Source organism: Aquila chrysaetos, chromosome 12, assembly GCF_900496995.4.
Source record: "Aquila chrysaetos chrysaetos chromosome 12, bAquChr1.4, whole genome shotgun sequence".
Classification (NCBI taxonomy): Eukaryota; Metazoa; Chordata; class Aves; order Accipitriformes; family Accipitridae; genus Aquila; species Aquila chrysaetos.
In genome coordinates, this window is record NC_044015.1 from 1,043,991 (window position 1) to 1,064,900 (window position 20,910).

At 45.6% G+C, this 20,910-nt stretch overlaps 2 protein-coding genes across 13 annotated transcripts in view; one reads left to right on the forward strand and one right to left on the reverse strand.

Annotated features, from left to right (window-relative positions):
• Nucleotides 1-4,921, reverse strand: GAMT (guanidinoacetate N-methyltransferase). 6 transcript variants are annotated; one of them, XM_041127533.1, is made up of 7 exons: nt 4,904-4,921; nt 3,147-3,384; nt 2,323-2,468; nt 2,179-2,242; nt 1,783-1,850; nt 1,210-1,320; nt 1-863 (listed from the first exon to the last, which is right to left on the reverse strand). In XM_041127533.1, exons 2-7 carry the CDS (start codon nt 3,328-3,330, stop codon nt 723-725), a joined length of 714 nt encoding a protein of 237 aa, XP_040983467.1. In that variant the 5' UTR covers nt 3,331-3,384; nt 4,904-4,921; the 3' UTR covers nt 1-722. The 6 variants fall into 6 exon arrangements, with proteins under 6 accessions (XP_040983467.1, XP_040983468.1, XP_029888121.1 ...); XM_041127534.1 differs by having other exon boundaries at nt 3,147-3,346; nt 4,904-4,920; XM_030032261.2 differs by lacking the exon at nt 4,904-4,921 and adding an exon at nt 4,549-4,840 and having other exon boundaries at nt 3,147-3,346.
• The window catches only part of DAZAP1 (DAZ associated protein 1), a 27,286-nt gene continuing 10,671 nt past the window's right edge, over nt 4,296-20,910 (forward strand). Inside the window, exons 1-7 of one of the 7 annotated variants that reach the window (XM_030032239.2) lie at nt 4,296-4,461; nt 10,686-10,726; nt 11,179-11,345; nt 11,662-11,727; nt 12,361-12,471; nt 14,865-14,913; nt 19,481-19,563. In XM_030032239.2, the coding sequence (XP_029888099.1) occupies nt 4,430-4,461; nt 10,686-10,726; nt 11,179-11,345; nt 11,662-11,727; nt 12,361-12,471; nt 14,865-14,913; nt 19,481-19,563 (549 nt within the window). In that variant the 5' untranslated portion in view covers nt 4,296-4,429. Of the gene's footprint in view, nt 4,462-10,685; nt 10,727-11,178; nt 11,346-11,661; nt 11,728-12,360; nt 12,472-13,558; nt 13,647-14,864; nt 14,914-19,480; nt 19,564-20,910 lie in introns of those variants that run through there. The other 6 variants (XM_030032237.2, XM_030032238.2, XM_041127531.1 and 3 more) reach the window with 6 other exon arrangements.

Sequence of the window (20,910 nt, forward strand, 5' to 3'; positions counted from 1 at the left end):
TTGTTTATTTTATTCCTTTTTAATGGATTTTACCCCATCTGGGTAGAGAGAGGAAACGTCATTTATGCGCTATTGAACTGCAGGGAGGTTGTCAGGAGCAGAACTCGCTGCAGTGGGCTTTAGCCAAAAGTATCAGGAACCTTCACTGGGGAGTTGCTCCAGGAGCAGTCGAAATGCCTCTAACTGCCCCGTCTTCCCCATTTCTCCTGCCGGGTTTAGATTATTTGGCCTGTGTGTGGAAAGCCACCCCACGGCTTCTAAAAATGATCCAGTTTTTAGAGGAAAAGTCTCGTCCTTGAACCCCTTTGGCTAAAGGTTCTGAGCCACACTCTTGAACTGCAGCTTAATTGAGGTATTTGGAGATGAGGGTGAGTCTTGAGTGGAAACTGGCCTCTGGGACAGATGCAGGGTGGGACCTTCCTCCACAGAGCCCAGAAGACCCCTCCAGGGCAGGCGGCTGCATCAGGCTTGGTGACATTTGCGGTGAGGCAAGAGTCCCGAGTCCTTTTTTCCAGGAGGTCCCCTGGAGACCCAGGACTTCCATCGCAAGCCTCCAGCCATCTCCCGTCTCCAGGTTAATCAGCTTCAATCTTCTCTCAATAGCATCAAAGGAGATAAGAGTTTTTCTCCTTGCAGTGCACATAATCAGCCCCTCCTCGTCGGCGTTTGCTTCCTGCGGCTTCGGAGCAGTCCCGAAGAACGGTGCCAGGCTGCCGGCACCCTCACTGCTTAACAATGGTGGGTGTGATCATCTTGTGGAAGGAGTAGTACCTGCAGTCCTTGGGGGGGACCAGGTCCATCACCGTTGTGCTGATGTTCTCCTTCTTGAACCCGGCCTCCACGAGTTGCCCTACCTGGGTGTCCTGTGGGAGAAAGGAGCAGCGATGGTTTGAGCTGCCTGGATGCAACTGGAGATGCTCCTGAGACCCGGCCCGTCTGAGATAGGACAGCACGAGCAGCCAGGAGCCCTGTCTTGGGCTGCTGTGGGCAAAACCCCTCTGACCTTCCCTCCCGTGTTCCCTGCTGAGCACCAGCCATCACGGATGAGTTAAACAGCCATGGAGTGCTCTGGCTTGTGCTGCTCTGTGGCCACAGTGTCAGGCAAGTGTCTGGGGTTGCAGGAGGTGTGCAGGCTGACGGGGTGGCTTTGGGGACCCCAGGTTGGGCTGGGGGTGCCAGGGCCTCCCCAGCCCGGGGAACAACGCTCACCTCAAACATCTTCTCAATGTCGGTATACTTGGTCTTCAGCAGCTCCCCCCAGGAGGTCAAGTTGCAGTAGGTGAGGACCCCGCCGGGCTGCAGCAAGCGGAAGGCATGGTCCTGCAACGAGAATCGAGGGGGAGCTGGCTCAGCACCCAGCACTTGGCCCTCGCCTCGCCTCGCACCCAGCGCTCGGCACCCGGCCCCCGCCTTACCCCCCTCCAAGCTCTCGCTTCTCCCCATAGAGCTGGACATTGGCCCCGTTCTCACGCCCTCCTGCTGCTCCCCTCTGGCTGGCTGCAACCACACAGACTGAAAGTGCTGCCAATGACACCGCCGTGCTGGGGACATCACGGGGATATTGGGGTTTTCCAGAGGGCACTAAGTCCCAGCTGGCAGGGAGGGTGCTGGGAATGGCAGGGGTTGCAGACCAACACCCAGCTCTGGCTTTGACTCCTGAGCTCCGAAATTCTCCTCTCTGCCCCGTGTGCCCCCCATCTCCCCCACACCCACCTGAGCTGGGGGCTCTGGCCCCTCACAAAGGGCGGTGGGAGGTGTGGGTGCTGCACCCCGCGACGTTACCTTGATGAAGGTGAACTGATGCGTGTGCCAGCTCTCCTCCGACAGCGGGTAGGTGTCATACAGGATCCCTGCCCAGAAACACCGGAGACCGCCCGTTAGCTGGGAGAGACCACCGAGGTGCCAGTGGGGCTCATGTGCCAGGGGGAAGATCCATGGCCTGTTCATGGTTTTTTCCTATTTCAAGTTGCACCCCATGTCTCCGACCCCTGGAAGGCAGCGATGTGCTGCTCCCCAGGACAAGGTGCCGCTCCCCAGGCACACTGGCCGCAGCCTGTCCCCACCACTGCAGGAGGGAGCCAGGCTGAGTGCTTCCCTGTACCCTGAGCTCTGCCACGGGGACCCCCACCCCGTCGCCCCCTCCCCAGTCCCACCGGGCTCGGTTATGCGGTGCCTTACCCCTGAAGTGCCCGTCCGGCAGCGTCGGCATCACGTCCTCCCACAGACCCTTCAGGGGCACGACCTGCAGGCGGGAGGGCAGAGGGGTGAGCCTCGGCGGCGGGCGCCCACCGGCACCGCGCACCGGCACAACCCGTCCCAGACCTTGTGCGGCTGCGTCCCGGCCCACTCCTCCAGCCGCCGGAAAACTCCCTCGTTGCACTCGACGATCCAGTGCTCCTCAATGTCAAACTCCTCCACCTTGGTGGCGGCGATGGCCATGCCGAAGCCCACCTCCAGCACGCGGCCGCCTGGGGACGAGAGAGCAGCTGGCGGGGGCTATGCCTCCCCAGGGACGCCGGGCAGCCGGTGCAAGCGCAGCAAACACAAAGACCTGGTTTTCTCCACCTCAGAGTCCCCCCCCAGCCCCAAATGCTGCCCCACTCTTTCCCTGAATGGGGCTTTTTTTGGCACACGTTGGTAAAGGACGGTGCTGTCCGTGCTGGGGTGAGAAGCCGGGAGCAGCCCCGTGCCCCCATCACCCGCTGCCTCCCCAGCTGCACCCTGCAGCAGCTCTTTGCCCCCACTGAACCCCCGCCCCGGTCGGCTGCAGTGGGAACAAGCAACCGCTTGCAGTGGTGCTGCCGATACCCTCTCTCTGCCGGCATGCAGGAAATGCAACCCAAAAAGCAGCAGGTCCCAGCTGGGTTGTGCTCTGCCCCCGTCGGCGGCTGCACCCCCCCCTCCTCTTTGCAGCCCCAGCCCCTTTCGGGAATGTGTCGCCCTGACGCAGGAGCACAAGTGCCACCATGGCCCCACGCCCACTGTCGCTGCATGGGGAGCACCGGCGGCAAGCGGAGCGCATACAGTGGGGTTCCCCGGCAGCAACATCCCCCCCCAATGTTGCTTGCTCATGGGAAAGCTGCCCACTCCTCATGCCCGAGCTGCACCCCCACAGCACGGCCCTGAGCCCGCGGAGCCACCGTTACCCCTCGACGCGGCCACAGCCGCCAGCGAGTGCATGTAGGGGGTCTCCCAGCGCTCCATCACCGGCTTCCCCAGGATCTCCAGGTGGGCGTCGGGTGCATCGTAGCCGGCTGGTGCCTCCTGCCAAGCCGCCCGGCAATCCTCGCCCTCTGCAAAGATGGGCCTTGCCGCCGTCTGGGTGCTCATGGCTGTGCCGTCGCTGCTGAGGGGAAGAAAGTCCACTGGCTGGGCTCTGCAGTGCTGGGGGAGGGAAAGGGGCCGCTCGGCTCTTGGCCGGTTTTAAATAGCCGGGGCTGGAAAAGTGCTGAGTGTGCACGGGGGGCTGGGGACCTTCTGGGTGAAAGGGATTCCTTATCAGGAGCTGGGGGTGGCGGGGGGGTGCACCGTGGGGCAGGCAGGGGCTGCCAGGCCCAAGCAGCCATGCATGGCTGCCTGCACAGGCACGGCCAGGCGGGAGTGACCCGGTGCCCCATGTTGGAGCGGGGGTGGGGGGGGGGTGGTGGGGGGGGTGGGTGTGCAGGAGCTGGGCCCCACTCCTGGTGGCACCATGCCATGCGTGGCTGGAGTGGGAATGACCAGCACCGCTGCCTGCCGGAGCTGGATCACTGCAACTGGGACACACACACACACACACACACACACACACAGGAAGGGCTTTTCCCCTCGCTGTGCCGTGCACCGGGGGCCATGCACAGGGTCGTGGGCCCCCGCTCCTCCATGCACAGTGCTGTGCCTGGCCGGGGGTAACTCGGACCCCCCCACGGCAGAGCCGGGCTACACTGGGTGGAGTGGAAGGGATGGTCCTGGGGGGGAACCGGCTCGGGGAAAGGGGGGGGGGGGGGGGGGGGGCCGGCGGACCCGCAGGCCCCCCCCCCCAAACCTCCGCTCAGCGCCGAGCACCGCGGCTGCACGTGTTGCTGGCGGACTGCCCTTCCCGTCGGCCCCTGCGCGCCGCGCCGCTCCGCCCCGCCCCTCCTCGCCTCGCCCCGCCCCGCCCCGCCCCGCCCCTCCCTGGGCGCGGCCCCGGAGACCCCGTAGCGAGGGCAGGTGCGCGCGCAGCGGCGGTTGGCGGCGCTGAGGGAGCGCGAGCGCGCGGCGGGGGGGGGGGGGGGCCGGGGCCGGGGGCGGCCGTTGCGCAGCTCGGGAGTTTACCGGGGGGGGGGGGGGGGGGAAGAAAACGGGGAACGGCGAGGAGCGCCCGCCCGCAGCCTGCGACCTGTCGTTGGTGCCGCCGCCGGAGGGAAGAGCCGGGCGCGGCCCCGGATACCGCCGAGGAGCCGCCGCCATGAACAGCGTGGGAGGCGCCGACGAGATCGGGTGAGGAGGGACGGGGGGGGGGGGGAGCGGCTGCCGCCGCTGCCTGAGGAAGCACCGGGGCGGGGGTACGACCCCCCGTTTCTGTACCCTGAGGCGAGGGCCGAGCCGGGGCTTCCGTCCGCCGGCGGGGTGTGTGTGTGTAGGGGGGGGACCCGTCCCCCTGTACCCCTCGTCCGCCGCCGGGCCCGTCCGCCATGCTGGGCCCCTGCGGACCGGGAGGGTAGCGCGCGTCCCCCCCCCCCCACGTGACCGGCCCGCGCCGGGCTGCGGCGGCAGGTGCGCGCGGCCCAAGGTCACCCGCGGCGCTTCCCGCGCCCTCCCGGGAGCCCCGGCCCCGCCACGGCCGGGGGGGGACACACGACACGGGGGGCACGACACACGCCCCGGTTTGTTTTCCCCCCTTTTTCCGTTGCTAACGAGGGGAGGGGGGTGTAAAACCCACCGGTGACTTTATTCCGGTGACTCATCAGGGCTTCGTCGCCTGTGCCCGGAGGGGCCGGCCGGGCCGCGGGGCAGGGACCTTGGTTCTTCACGGGGGGAATGGCGGGACAAAGGCGGCAGCCGGGAGCCTCCCCTCGCTTCCCTCATCCGTGCTGCAGAGGAGTCCTTGCGCTGCGTGTAGCTGCCCTTCCAAACTTCCCCTCCGCTGACAGATGCCTCCTGCTAGCTGTCCGTCTGTGCAAGCTGCCTCCCCGTCAGAAAAACGCTGGTTTTACTTGAAAGGCTTTCCAGAGATTTTGTGGCTTCTTCAAACTGGTAGCCTGACATAAGTCTAGTTCTTTTGAGATGTATTTAGTATGATGCTGCTTCGGCGCTTATTCTAAAGCCTAGCGACATTTAAATTACGGGACTGTAGACTTGGCACGTTAGAACTGAAAATAAAAAAAAGGTTGGCTGCTTAGCTTTCACTACAAGTTTTGGCACAGAACATGCACATCATAACTGGTCACCTTTTTTGAAGCTATGGTGGACGCGTACCAGTCTTCATTCTCGCACTGTCTCCAGCGCGTAGTAAGCTGCTTATTTACTGTGCGTGTTCTTAATTCGTACAGTCTTAAAAATAGGAGAGGCAGGATAACTGTTTTGAATATAACATGTTGCTACGAACAACGCATATTGCATGAGGTATGTTTAAATGGGTCAGTTTTGCTCTGAAAGTATTTCTGTTTGGTCCTGGGCCTTAATTGCTGCCTGGTGCCTTTTGAGAGACCTGATGAGCAGCTTTCTGTGTGCTGCTGTTCTGGAACTGTAGGTGAGCACAGGCTCCAAGTTACTTGGTGAAATACTGTCAACTTTCATCCTGAACAGGCCTGGTTGTCACAGAGCTTGTTCCCAGTTTCAGACTGCTTAGATTTTGATCCTTCTAAGTTGTGATCAGATTTGAAAGGATTGGATTTTAATCAGAGATGTTAGTTTTCTTTTTTCTTCTCCCCCAAAAGTGCTCAAACGGAAAGGTGGAAGCGTAGAATAAACTGCAGTTTTAGTCAGCTGCCTGTAGTTGTGTGAAGGAAGTTCTGTTTTGAAAGCTGTTGTGAGATGCAAGTCTTAATAGGAAGTTATGAACTTAACCGCTTTTCTAGACAGAGATTTTGAGTTGAGGGAAAAAATACTTACGACGGCTCTAGGCCTTGCAGTGATGTTGATGTGAGTAGGTAGGGCCTTGTGCGTGTTATTTGTTGTAATTAGTACTTGGGACTATTTTGAATGAAAGAAAAGTGCTGATCTTGAGATCCTTCTGTCCTACAGGACGTAGCTGATTGGGACTGCTCTAAGAGAAATGATGGACGTTAATCAAACTGCTGGATTATTTTACATAGGCAAAGAGTTTGTGCTTTTGTTGAGGTTCGACAATTTTAAAATACCTGTGCATGCTTTCTTACTAATTCTGGGATTATCTGCTTCTGTGACAGATACTTTTATGGCAGAAAAGAATAAATTAGCAAGTAAAATTTTGTCAGGAAATAGTTGAAGCAGAACACGTGGGTTCATGAAACTTGGTTAAAACTTATTATACGTACTGTAACTTCTGAAGAGTCATTATTCCGCTCCCTGCTCCCAAATTGAGCACTGCGAGGAATACTGCTGCTTGAGGTGCGCCGTGTCTGTCGGTGTCTTTCACTTACTGGTGTACAGTGCACACTGTTGTACTGTTCGTGGTGGAAAGACGGACCTGCCCAAAGACACAGGCTGGCATTTTGTGTTCTCATCAGGCTCGTGCTGGGGAATTGCTTTACGTTCTGTTGCGGAGGGACTATAGCAGCCTTCTAACACTACAGTCTATAAATATGGAGCTTTATGGGGGTGTGCATTTTTGAGGGTGGTGCAAATAGGGATGAGGACAGTGATGTTAGCAGGCTCAAACTGATAGCATAATTTCAGAAACTACCAGCCCATAAACTGTTTGAACAAAAAGTTTTATAGGAGGCCAGGAGGCAGCGTACGTAAGACCTTATGAACGGGCTGGTGATGCAAGCTGAGCACAGGGAAAGGAACACTCACCTAGCATTATTTCATACAACTGTCTTGCATGTGACAGCTGTCTTGTACAATATTGCGTCTGGATTTTTGTGTTAGGTAGGGATTAGTTAAGTCTTGCATTTGCTCAGTGTGTTCAGACCAGTCCATCAAGGAGTCAAAGGCACGGTAGTCCTGGCTTTTGGCATTCTATAGTGTGCATATAAATAGAAGCCATGTATTTACATACAGCTGCTGTAGTTGACCTTAGACAACCCAGCTTTTTTGTTTGTTTAAATGTATGTAGGGTGACTACAAATAATTAATAATGGAATTGGAAGGTTTCAGTGACCATTAACAGCGGGGAGTCCTCTGTCCCTGCAGACGGTTTGATGTTCTGTCAGAATGCAGCTAGTATTTTTACATTGATCTTATACACCAAGCTATCAAATTTAGTTTAAAAAGAAAAAAAACCAACAAAACCAACGGTCCCAAAATGTGGTTGGTTGAGAAAATGTAGCTAACACAGAGTCATGGGCTACATCGAAACTTTAATCTGAATATAGCATTAGATCAGTTCTTTTTTTCTTTGCTATTACGAAATAAAGTTATTTCCTTATAGAACTTCTTTCCCTGAAAATAATGGCACAAGAAAGAGCACACAGATTTGTGCGTGTGCCCTGTATGTGGAGGAGAAACGTAGTAAAGGGACAGTCATGGAAGCTACCAGGAAGCCTGCATGTGGTGACGACTGTTGGGTGAAGTTTGGCTCTTACCAGAAAATGACCTGTTGCTGAAAACTGGCTGGTGTTGAATAAGCTCTTTGAACCGATGCCATGAGCAAGCTCTTTGCCAGTAGAGGGAGGTGGGGGCCGTTTCCTATCCTTGAGAAAGACTTTGTCATCCTGAAACATGCAAGTAGAAAACAGACCTGCTTTCAGAGAGGGTTGATAATGGATTAAATGTCCTGCTTGTGCTATTGTCAGATGCATTATGATAATGGAGGAGCAGATGCAGCCACTGTCTTCTGCAACACTGTGAAGACTGTACTTTCTTTGCATATTACCAGTGCAGTTATTTTCTGGCCTGCTTAAGAAGATGCTTTGATCTGTGCTTAACAGTTGGTCTTTTTTTTTTTTTTGAAAGAGAAGACTTATGTCAGCTCTCAACTAGTGACTTAGAAATAAAATTTGCCTCGATGGAACAAGACTTGTAGGTACCATGTAATACTGAATTTAGTCACCCCTTATTTTCATGTGTAGTATACCTGCACTCTTAAGGCACTCTTAAGGCAATCCTTAACACTGTTGGCTGTTGTATAAGGGTCATGACATGATGCCCTATCACAGAGAAGCAAATCAAAGTGAAAAGGGACTGCTGGTTTCATCTGCAAGCTGCCCTGCTACAGAAGACCTTCTAGTTGCAAGGCTTTCACTACTGATGCTCCCTGTGCACTAGCAGCTCTCTGACTGGGGGGGTGGCTGATTTCTTACTGCAGTTAGCCGCTCCTGAAAAAAGCAGGTGAGAGGAAGGTTTGGGTTTTTTTTTTTTTGTGTTGTTTTTTTTTTTTTTTTGTTAGGAGAACTTCAACTTTCCCCATGTAAGTGAAGGTACACCAATTGCCAACCTCAGCTCCGCTGCAGCTATGCTCAGATGTATCTGAGGGCAAGTAGAAGACAAAGCAGAATATGGTTCCTCACTTTGAGGATTGATAAGAGAAACAGAGGGCGTCCTCCAGAGATAAACTATCCCAGCACTTGTCTGTGCAGACCCATAAAAGTATTAACAGAAGAGCTTTTGAGTTGGTGCTTCTTACTGAAAAGGGCCAAGTGTTGAGGTGGCTTTGAACTAACCTTTAATTATGGAATAAATTACTTTGCTTGGAAGTTTTGTCACACCCTAAAGTTGATAAAGAGTTGCAAAGCAGGCAGTCTGGCATCTCGCTGCTCCTCTTTGTGCACTTACCCAAGTACTTCGGCATGCTCTGACATGAAATGGTACCCATTTGGATGCTCTTTTCAGAAGATGAGTTGATTTGGATTTGTCTTAAGTTTTAAGCATGGAATTTAGTTTGGGTTTTAGCCATGACTTTCTCATCTGTTTGGAGATATCTCTAAACTAGATTGTGAAATGGTTTCACAACTAATTGCTAAATTAGTGCTACTCTGTTATTTAGTACTTGCCTCACAAGTTTGCCTTCTATCTTAGACTTGAACTTGGTAGTTCTACTTTTGCTTTCATTTAACTAGAAGATAATGGTAGACAAAAGTGATTCTGACTGGTCTTTCTAGGTGACAGAGGGAGTAGCATGTAAAAGGAATGGATGAAGGGTTTTTGTTTGTTTTAATCAGCAGTTTAAGGACTTTTCTTTACCAGGACAGTACTTCAAGAACACAGGGGCAAGGAAGCGTGAGGGCTGACTTAAGCTTTTTTTTATCTGAGGATGGAAAAAACTCATATGCTGTTTTACCCAATTATGCAGCTAGAGAACAAGTATAGAAATTTCAGGTGATGCCCAAATCCAACCATTACATCTAGTTCAGCATTCCTTCCTGTGGAGTCTCTTTCTTTTAGCTGCGATTCCCATTGGGCTTTGACCGTCTGGCACTGAAAGTTGGCCACATCATCCCAGGGCAGATGCATTTACATTGCTTACTATTTGTAAGTTGGTATTAAGTAACTTCAACTGCTGGCATTATTTTTCATATGGCAATGCCTCTAAATGTAGGAGATGGTAACATCAAGTGTATAAACTTCAGAGCCTGGTGTTATTTTTCCTACAATACCTGTTATAAAGGGCTGCAGCAGCTGTGCTGCTAGTGTATTTTTGTAGAATAATTCTTTTAACCTATTTCGGTTGTCAGTTATCTTCCTGGTAGCATTCAGTTTGAAGTAGCAAATGTATGTAGGAGAGCCCAGCTGTTCTTTGAACTTGGTTTTGGAGGCCTAATGCAAGACTTTGCACACCTCTTGATCCTTAACCTGGGATTAAAGCAGTTAATGGGACGGACTTGGGTATTTAAACTAGGTTGTCTGGTGTTCTGTCAGTTTGCTTTATCTCAGAAGTTTTGAATTTTAGTTTCATCCTTAAATTGGAACTGCACGGACCCTGCAGCTGTTTTCTTCTATTACTAAGAGAAGTTCTGTAAGTAACTTAGCACCAATGATCCAGTCCTTGACAGGAATCCAAACATCCCATTTTAATTGGGGGATGGGTGTTAACCAGGTAGAATGACTTTATAATGGTGTTCTTGGATCACTTTTTGAATTTCAGTGATGCTTTACACATATTTTTCTGAACTATGAAGTGGTTCATGCTGGAACTCCTTTCTGCCCCAAAAGAGGAGGTAAATGTACTTAGTGTGATGTTCTACGTTGTTTTTTTTCCTTCTGGCTATTGCAGTGATTTTTCAAAGCAGCACTGCATTCTCAAATACCTGGAAATAAGGCGTTTGGAGGAACGTAGGGGTTTTTTTTGATATTTTTGTCTTCTCTTTGCATAAAAGAATAAAATGTGTTCCTGTAATAAGCTCACAATCTCTGTTTATGCTTGTGGTATACAAAAGGGGTCCTTCAGTTTTATGCGAATCTTCATGAAACAGAAGGTAGTTGTCACAAAGAATAGTGAATTCCAGTGAAGAATGGGCTTTGTAGTGTATTTTGGAGGCCTCAGTACTGCCAGACCTCTTCAGAGTTGCTGACTTCTGTGTTAAATAAGATAAAGCATCTGTCCTGTAGCACCCTAAAACTGCTGTATGCTTCATTTGCAGAAAACTGTTTGTGGGTGGCTTGGACTGGAGTACAACACAAGGTAAGCTATGTATTCTACAGTCGTTGAGCCAGGCCTTTGTGAACACCAAAACAATGTACAGATACATAGCCTTTTAACAGACAATACTGTGGCAGGAAGATTTGGATGAGGTTCTACCGCTCTCTTCTGTTAATGAATACAGTTTTCTGTAGAGAGTTTGAATATACATTAATCACTTCTGGTTTTATATTTTCTATCGGTGTTTGGTACTGAAGTTTTTGTCAACTCGGAAGATGACAATTTTCTGTCATTGCTTTACTATGATACTACTTTCCTTTTGTATGAGTGGAAATAAACCATTCTATACCATTTGTGTAGAGGAAGTAAAATTTAACCCTTTTCAGAAGATGAGTTTGAACTTGTTTAGCTGTTTGCTTATTTTTTGTCTCATAATTGTGAACATAGACTGGTAAAGTTAATATCTGGTTCTTTTATTATTTTTTTTTTAACAGAAACTCTTCGTAGCTACTTCTCCCAGTATGGAGAAGTTGTAGACTGTGTAATAATGAAAGACAAAACAACAAACCAGTCTCGAGGATTTGGATTTGTCAAATTTAAAGATCCCAACTGTGTGGGAACAGTACTGGCCAGTAGACCTCATACGTTAGATGGCCGAAATGTAAGTTGCTTTCGTGTGTTGTTTTTTTGTCTGCTTCGGAACTTTCTGCTCCAGACTGCTTCAAAGATCTGTTTTAAATTCTGGCTGCTTATCTGCAGACTGGGTAGTGTAAAAGTTACCTGATTGTTGGTTTTAATTATTTATTGTAAGACAGCTTTAACTTAATGATTTGTGTCACGTTGTAGAAGCGATGTATTTATGATAGCTTTGATCTGAGGCGCTGGATTTCAGCAGTGCTGTGTTCAGCTGCCATAAACATAACTTTTAGAACAATATTCTGCACGCTGAGATCTGACCAAACTGGAACTTCTTCCAGATTGATCCAAAGCCATGTACACCTAGGGGGATGCAACCAGAAAGGACACGACCGAAAGAAGGATGGGTAAGGAAAGATACTCGGTGTATCCTGCCTGTTTTCCAAGTTTTGGCTTACCTTCCAGCAGTTCAATTGAATTCACTTGGATTAAATCCATGTTTTAAAATTGGGAGTCGGTATGCAGGCCTTGAGTGTAAATTTTATTTCTGAACAGTGTCTTCTACTTGGATTTCCGTGGTAAGACTCCAAGTACAATACAGTGTTAACGAACATTTTGTGTTTGCATCAAACTCAGTTTGTGGGTGTGGTATTTTCTTAAACTCTTAGCAGTGCTTTTAGTTGAGTTCTTCAAATCTTGAAACAAGTGTCTGGAAGTGCACTCACAGGACTGATGCTGTTTTCCAGCCTACTTCACACCCTGCAGGTTAATATGATTTCCTTATAAAATGAGTAAATGGCCTCAGGACACAGTCCCTAGTTATCTGATCTTCTGAAGAACAGAGACTGGGTTATAACTGCAAACACTAAACTTCTGAGCTCTGAACATGCAGTTGTGTCACTTTAATGACTGTGAGACTTCAAGCCTGGAGATGGCTCCCCCTCAACCTGCAAGAGACCATTGTTCATGTTTAAGTGTAAAACACTAGAAGTAGCCAACTTTATTGTCCTTCTGACTGAATTTTTTCCTCCTTGATTTAGCAGAAAGGATCCAGGAGTGATAACAATAAATCAAATAAAATTTTTGTTGGTGGGATTCCTCATAACTGTGGCGAGACAGAGCTCAGGGAATACTTCAAGAAATTCGGAGTGGTGAGTCATTCAGCATGATGGCAGTTATCAGTTGGTTGCAAGATGCTTTCCCTCCCCACTGCCTTTTCTCAGATTTTTGTCAAGCTGTCAAATTTTGGATTAATTTAGACAAACTGCTGTAGGGACATATTGAAGCATTTTGTGATAAACTGTAGTAAACGTTCATCATCTTGAAACGTATCTTGCTGTTTGTCAAAATCTATTGCTCTGATATGTAACTTACTTTGCTGCTTCTGTCTCCTCTTGTTTAAGTGTACCTGATGCATTATTCTGTTCCCTTCTTGCAAAAACTCCTGAGTTGAGCTGGCTTAAGAGTAATTTTTTTCTCTTTTAAATTGATAACTTACAGCTCGGCAATTAAAAAATTTTTGTTGAATTTTTTTTGAGGGGGGGAACAGCAAGTACTTCAGTGAGCTTATGTCTAAGATCCTTGTCTTTGACTACATGTACAGATAGGTTAAATTTTGGAGTCTCCTGCCATTATTTTGGTAGCAGTAGTGGCTTTTAAATCATCAGCTGAGTTCTGTTGTCCCTAGAACCTCCATTCTAGAGACAAACTGGTACTCATGTTATGCACCTGTTTTTAATTCAGTTTGTAACCTCAGACTGAAATGGCTATATCTTCTGATTTGGGGGTTTGTTTTTCTATTTAGTTTTAATTCCCATTTATCCCAACTGTCGTTGCTCCTTTAAGATGGTAAACTATTGAACTAAGTTACTAAATTCAGCTGTGAATAAGTCTGAGAAACTTAAAGATTGCCTGAGTTAAATTCAAGACTGTGCCAGTGGTCATGAACTTGCCATCTTTGAGTGGCATTTAGTGTGTTCTTTTGATGCTTTTAATCACCTTTCTCTAAGATCTCTTCTTAGTGGCAGCAAAGGATTTGTTGATTCTTTCTCAAGTGGCTAAGTTTATCAACAGTACTGTATTTAAAATTTGATTAAGATAATTTTTTAAAAAAAATATAAAAGGCAATGGCTAACAACTGTTTCTTTAGTTTGAAAGGCTGCAGTAGACTTGTAAATAAAAATGGGGGAGCATGTTCCACAGCTGTGGAGCATAATTTCTAAAGGCTCTTCCTCACAGACTTTTGGCTTTCCAATTCTGACCTCTGGATGGCTTGGGAGATACAGGGTTATGTTCCACCAAATATAGAAGGCAACAGCCATTAAGTGTAAGTGCCTTTAAAAGTAAGTAGTAGAACTTTAACAATAGTATAGAAATTGGGCGTCTATGTAGCATTCTTAATGAGTTATCTTTGGAGAAGTAGAAGCTCTTATATGTGTATGTTTTGTGGCCACAGAGTGAAGAGACAAAAGCAGGCACTAATTCTTAGACATGGTAGTTGCTTGGTAAATAAGACCAGTGTGAAGAAGGGGGATCCAAATGGACCAGTGGGGAAAAAATCTGGCACTGTCACATGGCATAATCCCCGAATGGGGATAAATCTTAAGTGTTAGCATCCAGTAGGATATATTCAAGTGAGTGTATATGGTGTAATAACTTGAAAAGTATGTATTCTAGCTGTAAGTAAAAGGTGAATTTGCATCAGATTTTAAGCAAATTCAGGGGTTTCTAGTAAAAAATATCCTAAGATTGACTTGAAGGCGAAGATGTGATTCCATGAGATCATACACGTTTTGTGACCGCTTTTCTGCATCTGAGAAATTTAACGGCAGTTCCTTTCAGCTGTTTTAATATTGCCTTTGACGTAAATGTTACACCGCTGGTTTTGTTTAAATTGTAGTGCTCAGTGGTGCTTATTCTGAAAAAAATCTCGAAGCCTTTGAACAGCTTGCATTTTCTGGTTTTTTTTGCCTTTTTAAGTTAAAATCACACTGATAGTGATCATCCATAACTTAGGGGTTTTTTGTAATGCTATTTAAAGCATCAATTTATAATTGGTACTCTGTGCCACACTGATATTCAAGTAATTCAGAGAAGTCGTGCAAATTCTTAAATGTGTTTGGAGTTAAAGCTGCTTTTCATGTTGAGAGTGAAAATGTTTAAAAATGGAAAAAGTGATCTTTTAAGAAGCCACACTGATGAATAGTATGTTGAAAAACAGAAACCTTTGGGTTTTTTTATAGGCTATAGTGTGGATATAAACAGTGTAGCTACCTTAATGCTAGATTAAAATCTTAAGGGTGAGGAGACCTTAAAAAGCCACGATGTAGCAGCTTTTCAGAACAGATGAACTCAGGCTTTTCTTAAACTGCCATAGAGCAATATTACCAATTTGTTTGCACTGTGCTAGGACAGCCTGGTATTGATAGCTACATCGAGCATTTAATTGTGCTTTGTGGATAGAGTGCGGGAAACCAGCCTGTAGTAACTGTTTATAACACTCCCCTGGTAGCACAGTTAGTAGAATTTCCCTTCTCTCTTCCAGGTCACTGAAGTTGTAATGATCTATGACGCAGAGAAACAGAGGCCCCGAGGTAAAGGCTGATCTAGTTTGTCCTTGAAATTTCTTCATACTCTCCTATAGTCAGATGGCAAACTATTTCACACCATCAGAAAAGGTAGACTTTTTTTTTTCTATGTTGCCTCAGGAAAAAGAATAATTCACTGGGCAAATATCACTTCAAGTCTAGACTCTTCATCTACAGCTTTAGTTGGTATCTGTGCATTTAAAGTCAGATGTTTCATGTTCATTTATGGGTTTTTTTGCTAGTTTTTTAGTTGAATGAAATTTGATTCTCGAGCCGCTCCTGTGGCTTAAGGTACTATTGGGGGGGGGGGGGGGGGGGGGGGGGGGGGGGGAAACAACCAAAAACCAGACTTTCCTCCTGTTCCACATGAAAGGTATGTTGATGTCTGTAATTGCATGGTGGGGATACTCCAGTTCAGAGTACTTCTGAACATGAGATTAGAACAGAATCCATCCATTATGTGCTTTTTGTTTTGGTTAAATGGCTTCACTTAAAGAAAAACACTTCTTAAACTACAGAAAATAATTCTGAAAAATATATATATTTTGATTGGGATGTATAATCCCTGTATGCTAGACTGCTTTTTTAAGAAAAAAAAAAAGAACTGGAAGTTTCACTAGACTACTTAATCAAGTTGGTAACCTTTGGTCAAAATATGAAGCAAGTTTCATGTCATCCACTTTCCATTGCATCTGTCATCTGTTTGACAATTAAGAGGCAATATTTTAAATACGTAAAGCTTAGTTGCACTGACCACCTTGTAGCATGTTCTACATGCTAGAGAATAGTTTGCCATCTGAACTTTCATTTCTCTTCTGACTCATTATTAAGAAATATATTCTTCACTTCATATTTATTAAGCTGTTAAGTCTTAGTTTTATTTTTAATTTAGACATACATCCTTAGTGACATATTTAAGTGTTTCATAGTAAAGTATGGTAATGTTAAGTAAGTTCTTTTTTTTTTTTTTTTTTTTCTTTTCTCTCTGTGAATTGTTTGACTGTGATTAACGATATCTCTTTAGATTTCTTCTCTCTAGGTGATAATTTATCACAGAGGTACAGGCCAGTTCCACAGTCAGAGGAGGGACGGGCTTTGTCTTTTATTGGAGTGTAAACGAAGTTTCAATATATTTGTTTTTTTGTTTTCTTGCTTTAGCTATCTTAATCTTCTTTCAACAGCTACCTTTTATTTAAGCAGAACATAAATTCATCGATTTAAATGCTCTAGAGCGTTTGATTTTAAATAGAGGAGGCAGTGGAGACAAAGATACGGGCATCTGAATAGAATTTGTGACTGAAGTTCTGAAATATTTCAGTAATTATTGTATCTTCTATGTCTTTGTAATATTTAATCCCAGCCTTGCAGCCTCTGAGCAAAAGGTACTAAAACATCATGCCTGGTCTGGTTTAATCCTGGTCTCAATTAATGGCCTCTCTGCTTAAAGCTATACTAAAAAAAAAAAAGAGGGCTTTGGGTCCACTTACTAGGTAGTAGCTTAAAGCAGAAGTGACAGATGTGCACAGGTTTGAAAACCTGTCTGTCTCCATCCAGTGTGCAGATGTACCGCAGAATACTTTCTCCCTTAATTGATCTGACTTCTTAAACAGTGTTCTTGAATCGTGTTGCTCTTGCTTTCATTTTTGTTCTGTTACATTCTTTTATGTAGCGTGGTAACTAACTGTCATCTCCAAAAATGGCCTTGTTAGTCCCTGGGGGTGTGCTAGGAAAAATTCCTCATAGTTTGTATTTGGTATTCCTGGTCGTGCATCCCAGAACACATTTTTCTCTTGCCTTCTCTTTCTGATCTGTATTCTGTTGCACAGAGTGCTACTCAGTCTATACGCTTGTCCTTTTAATATGATACCTAAATGACTATATATTTATAAAATTTAAAAGGCCAATTCACTGCCATCTTCCACTCGTACCATTCTGAATTTTGCCCTCTTCCATTAACTTTACCATACTTGCATTTTGAACAGATCCCTTACTGCATGTCATTTTACTAGTTTGCTGGTAGGAGGAGGGAAAAATTATCCCTGTTACTAATCCCTGTAGCATTCATCTACCTTTAGCTTCTCACAAGAACACTGGGAACCAGATTTTCGGTTAGTGTCAGAGCTACAGTGATGCCCTTGAGGAGCTGGCTGTGTGTCTTCCAAGTATCCAAGTCGTCTTTGCTTACTTGCAGTCCCTACCTACTTCTGTTAGCTCTCCTGCAAGCAGTGCTTTCATCAAAATTCTTTTCAGAGTCCCAAGTATAAGCACAGCCAGCCTCGTTACATCTTAAAAGAAACAGTGGCTTTGTTGCAGTCTCTGCTTCTCATGCTTTCTATTCTTGGCTAAACCAACAACTGTGAAGTAATTTACAGGTTCTTGCTGCGTTTGTTCTCTTCTTCCCCTTGGCTGCAAACCAGCGTCATTGCTCTGTTCTGTAGTCCACTTGGATTCCTGCTAAATGCAATTAGTTTCTCTAGTCTTCAATAAAGTCCTGTCCTTCAAAAAATAAAGCTACTGCATGTTAGACTTCATCACTTTTACTGTATTTAAAATCTCATGTTGTTGGAATTTTGCTGTGTATTGTACTCTGATTTCTTCACTGTTCCTTATCTTGTGGTGTTTGACCCTTTTGAATCCTTTTTTTTTATTCCCCCCACCCCCACCCCTTTACTGGCTTCCTCAATAACCTCTTACTCTCCTTCCTTCTCCCCCTCCAAACCCCATCCCCATACCACGATCTATTCCTCTCCTTTGGTCTTCTTGGAATCAAGTTAAACAAGCAACCTTCATATGTAGATGGGTATCCATCATTATTCTTTCCCATGTCTTTTTAGATAAAGGCTGTAATACTAAATGTGTGATTTAAATACAAATACTTTTCTTTTGGCTCTAATACTTAGATTGCTAGTTAATCTCAGACAAATATATTGTGATGAAATGCTGCTCTCAATTTTGAGGCTGCTTTCATCACAGGTCAACAAAACTTCGTTTATACTGCCAGTCTCTTGTGTGTGGGAAATGCTAAGTTTTTTCCTTTTTATTTTAAGTTTATTTTAGTGATGTCTTTTGCTCTTGTTGCTGACAGCAGAATTTGACCTGCTGGAATCTATTTTGGCCTGTATCTTTGTGTATTTTTTTATATATAAACTTTCTCTACAATAGGCCTCTTTGGGCTTACCCAACCCAGTTGGATAAGCTTAGAGAGACACTAACTGTTATAGATACTGTATTTCTGTTTAACGCTTTAGAGCAATATATGGCTGCTGTCAGCACTAGCTGCAAAGCAAAATGCAAACCAAGGGGGAAATCTTGGGTTTCAGAAAAGCAGAAATGCATCCATGTTCCATATGCTTTTGATGCCGCACCTCGTTTTTCTTTCTAATTTTTATTGCTCTACCTTAGCTAATCTAAAGAATGGCACAATTTATGTACTGCATGTGTTCTTACCTTTCCTGGGATTTGGTTGTTACACCAGCAGTGAGTGGTTGATGGCATGAACCAGCCTCCGTGTTCTGTGAAATTAACCACTCTTTTGCCACTCTCTCGGCAGTATCAGCAGCTACAACCTAAGTGCAGTGGTTCTCAAAGCATGACCTCAAAAAGTGACTTAGTCCTGGGGCTTTGCCTCTTTTCCAGCATCTTCTACAGGCATCAGGCACTCCCCCGCAACCTTTTTAAAAGCTGCTGGATTCAGCTGAGCTGCCACCATTGAGGGCTATGGTCATCAGATAAAAGGGAATGAGCCACCCTTGGGGATCTGGAGCAGTTAGTAGCAATGTCTTGGGCAAAAAGAGGGACTGAAAAGTGTTGCATAGATTTTCAAGAGAAAAGCAGCAGGAAATAAAAGAAATAAAATAGATTAAGGGATGTAACGGCGAGTATCTCATTCTGTATAAGCAAGTTGGCAGGGGTTGCTTGTGTTTGGAAGGAGTAATGTCTATTACGTGCTTTTTCTAAGGTGTGGAAAACTTGAGAACCTCTGATCTAGGTTGTTAGTTTCTGAAGCTTCTCATTCATCCATGGAGTGGTAAAATTTTTCATGCTTTAACAGCTACATTTCAAAGACAACTTTCTTATTTTCCATGGAAAATATTCCCTAATTGGAAGATGGGATAAGGGATGGGAGGAAGTTGCTTTGCAGCTTTGGGGAACAGGGACATAATAGGTTTTCCCTGGGAACCTAGTCTGAATCAAAGATATGAGCAGCAAAGTTGCTTGGCTTTAATCTGCTGTCCCACAAGTATTTTGTTTTTAATCATGTGGCACAGTTATATTTATGACTATATAGCACTTTTTTCCATTTCCTGGTAGGTGGGTTAGGAATGAAATCAAAAGATAGTTAACAAGCTCAGTTTGTAAGTTGCATGTGTGAAACCAAGATGAGGCATTAATTGCCTAACTACAGGAAGTATCCATTGCAATTTTCTCGGATTGACTTCTTTTGAAAATTTAACACAAGTCTCGGTTATCTGAAACCCCTGCTTGAACCCTTGGTCCGCCCCTAATACTGTTCATCATCCTGTTTTGTGTCACAACACCCTGCTACCTTGATTCACTCTTCGTCGTTGGCTAGGTTTTGGATTTATTACTTTCGAGGACGAACAATCAGTGGACCAGGCTGTCAACATGCATTTTCACGACATCATGGGCAAAAAAGTGTGTAGTTGTAGTTTTATTTTACCTTAAGAAAGAACCAAGTCTTGGGCAACTAGCAATTTCACTGGTGAATAAAACTTAATTGATTCAGTTAGGCGGGACAGCATGTAAGTCCAAATTCGAGGCTTTATCCATGAAGGTGGGGAAAGTCTTCTGAGTTTGCTTAAACGGGCGAGAAAGGCAGTTAGCTTGCGGCTTAGCCCGTAGAAGAGACAGATCTTGAAAGCCTGAGAACTTCGGCTGTGGGCTGTATTGTTTTGGGTAAGGCCTTGTGCTTACAGACCTGGGGGGTTGCTCTGGCTGAGCATAGCTTACATTGGGATGAACTGATGATGACTACCTTTGTTTTGAGCGCTGCTTAGGTGCAAGGATAGAAGTTAGTTGTTTCCAGCTGTTTGAAAATCAGAATCCCAATGAAATCTGAGTTGCTCAAGGCTTGGTTTAAGATACCACTCCTTCAGATGTGTATTTGATACTCAAATTTTGAGGTGGTGTGAGACAATCTACTTTATATAATCTTAAAACTTAAAAAGAAAAAGAAAAAAACATCGTGAAGGATTGGTTTTTTAAAAAATTGGGTCACTTACTGTGAAACTTTGATACAAACCCACGTACTCTATATAGTATTTAACCACAATGCAGTTAAGTGACCTCTGGTTGTTTCATCTTCATACTGTGTTGTCAGCAAATGGATGTTTGATAGGGAGGAATTTTTTAGGCTTGCTTTGATGTTACTCAGCAAGGAACATGCTTGTACCTGTGGAAAAAACTAAAAGCGAAGTAAATTGTTGCAGGACACCCAAGTTTTATATAGAGAAAATAATAACTTCTTAAAGAAAAAATAACCACAGGAAATTCTGGTAAATTTAAAGTCCTTGCAGCTTTACAGTATATGCACAGTTTTTAAAGTACGTGTTAAAACTGCTAACCTTAGAGTGAGTAGATTTCAAGGAAACACAAGAACACTTGTCACTTTCCTTAAATTACTGCATTGTATAATTTTGGATTGTCTTCTAAAGTCTCTATGTGCTGATATTTCATAAGTGTTTATTTAGCTAGCAGGGGATATATTCTTGTGTATCAGTGGAATTTTGGTAATTATGCAGTATATAATGCTTTTTATTCTTATGAACTTGTTTTGGGGTTGAGGGGTGGGCTGATTTCCTAATAATGGAAATGAAGCAAATGAAGAAATGTGCTTGTGTAATCAAGAACACTAGTGTATGTTCTTGATTACTAGTATTTTCCTCTTGTGAGCAGTTGAGCACTCCCATTTGCAAGCAGATGCACTGACAGCAGTAAATTTACATTGGTATGTGTAAGAATTATCTATATCCTATGTACATC

Excerpts from the sequence above, each read along its gene's own strand:
- GAMT (XM_041127533.1), bottom strand. The coding sequence starts at position 3,330 with ATGAGCACCCAGACGGCGGCAAGGCCCATCTTTGCAGAGGGCGAGGAT. Across the intron at positions 2,243-2,322 it reads CCGGGACGCAGCCGCACAAG|GTCGTGCCCCTGAAGGGTCT; the intron begins GTCTGGGACGGG and ends TCCCGCCTGCAG. Across the intron at positions 864-1,209 it reads ACATTGAGAAGATGTTTGAG|GACACCCAGGTAGGGCAACT; the intron begins GTGAGCGTTGTT and ends TTTCTCCCACAG.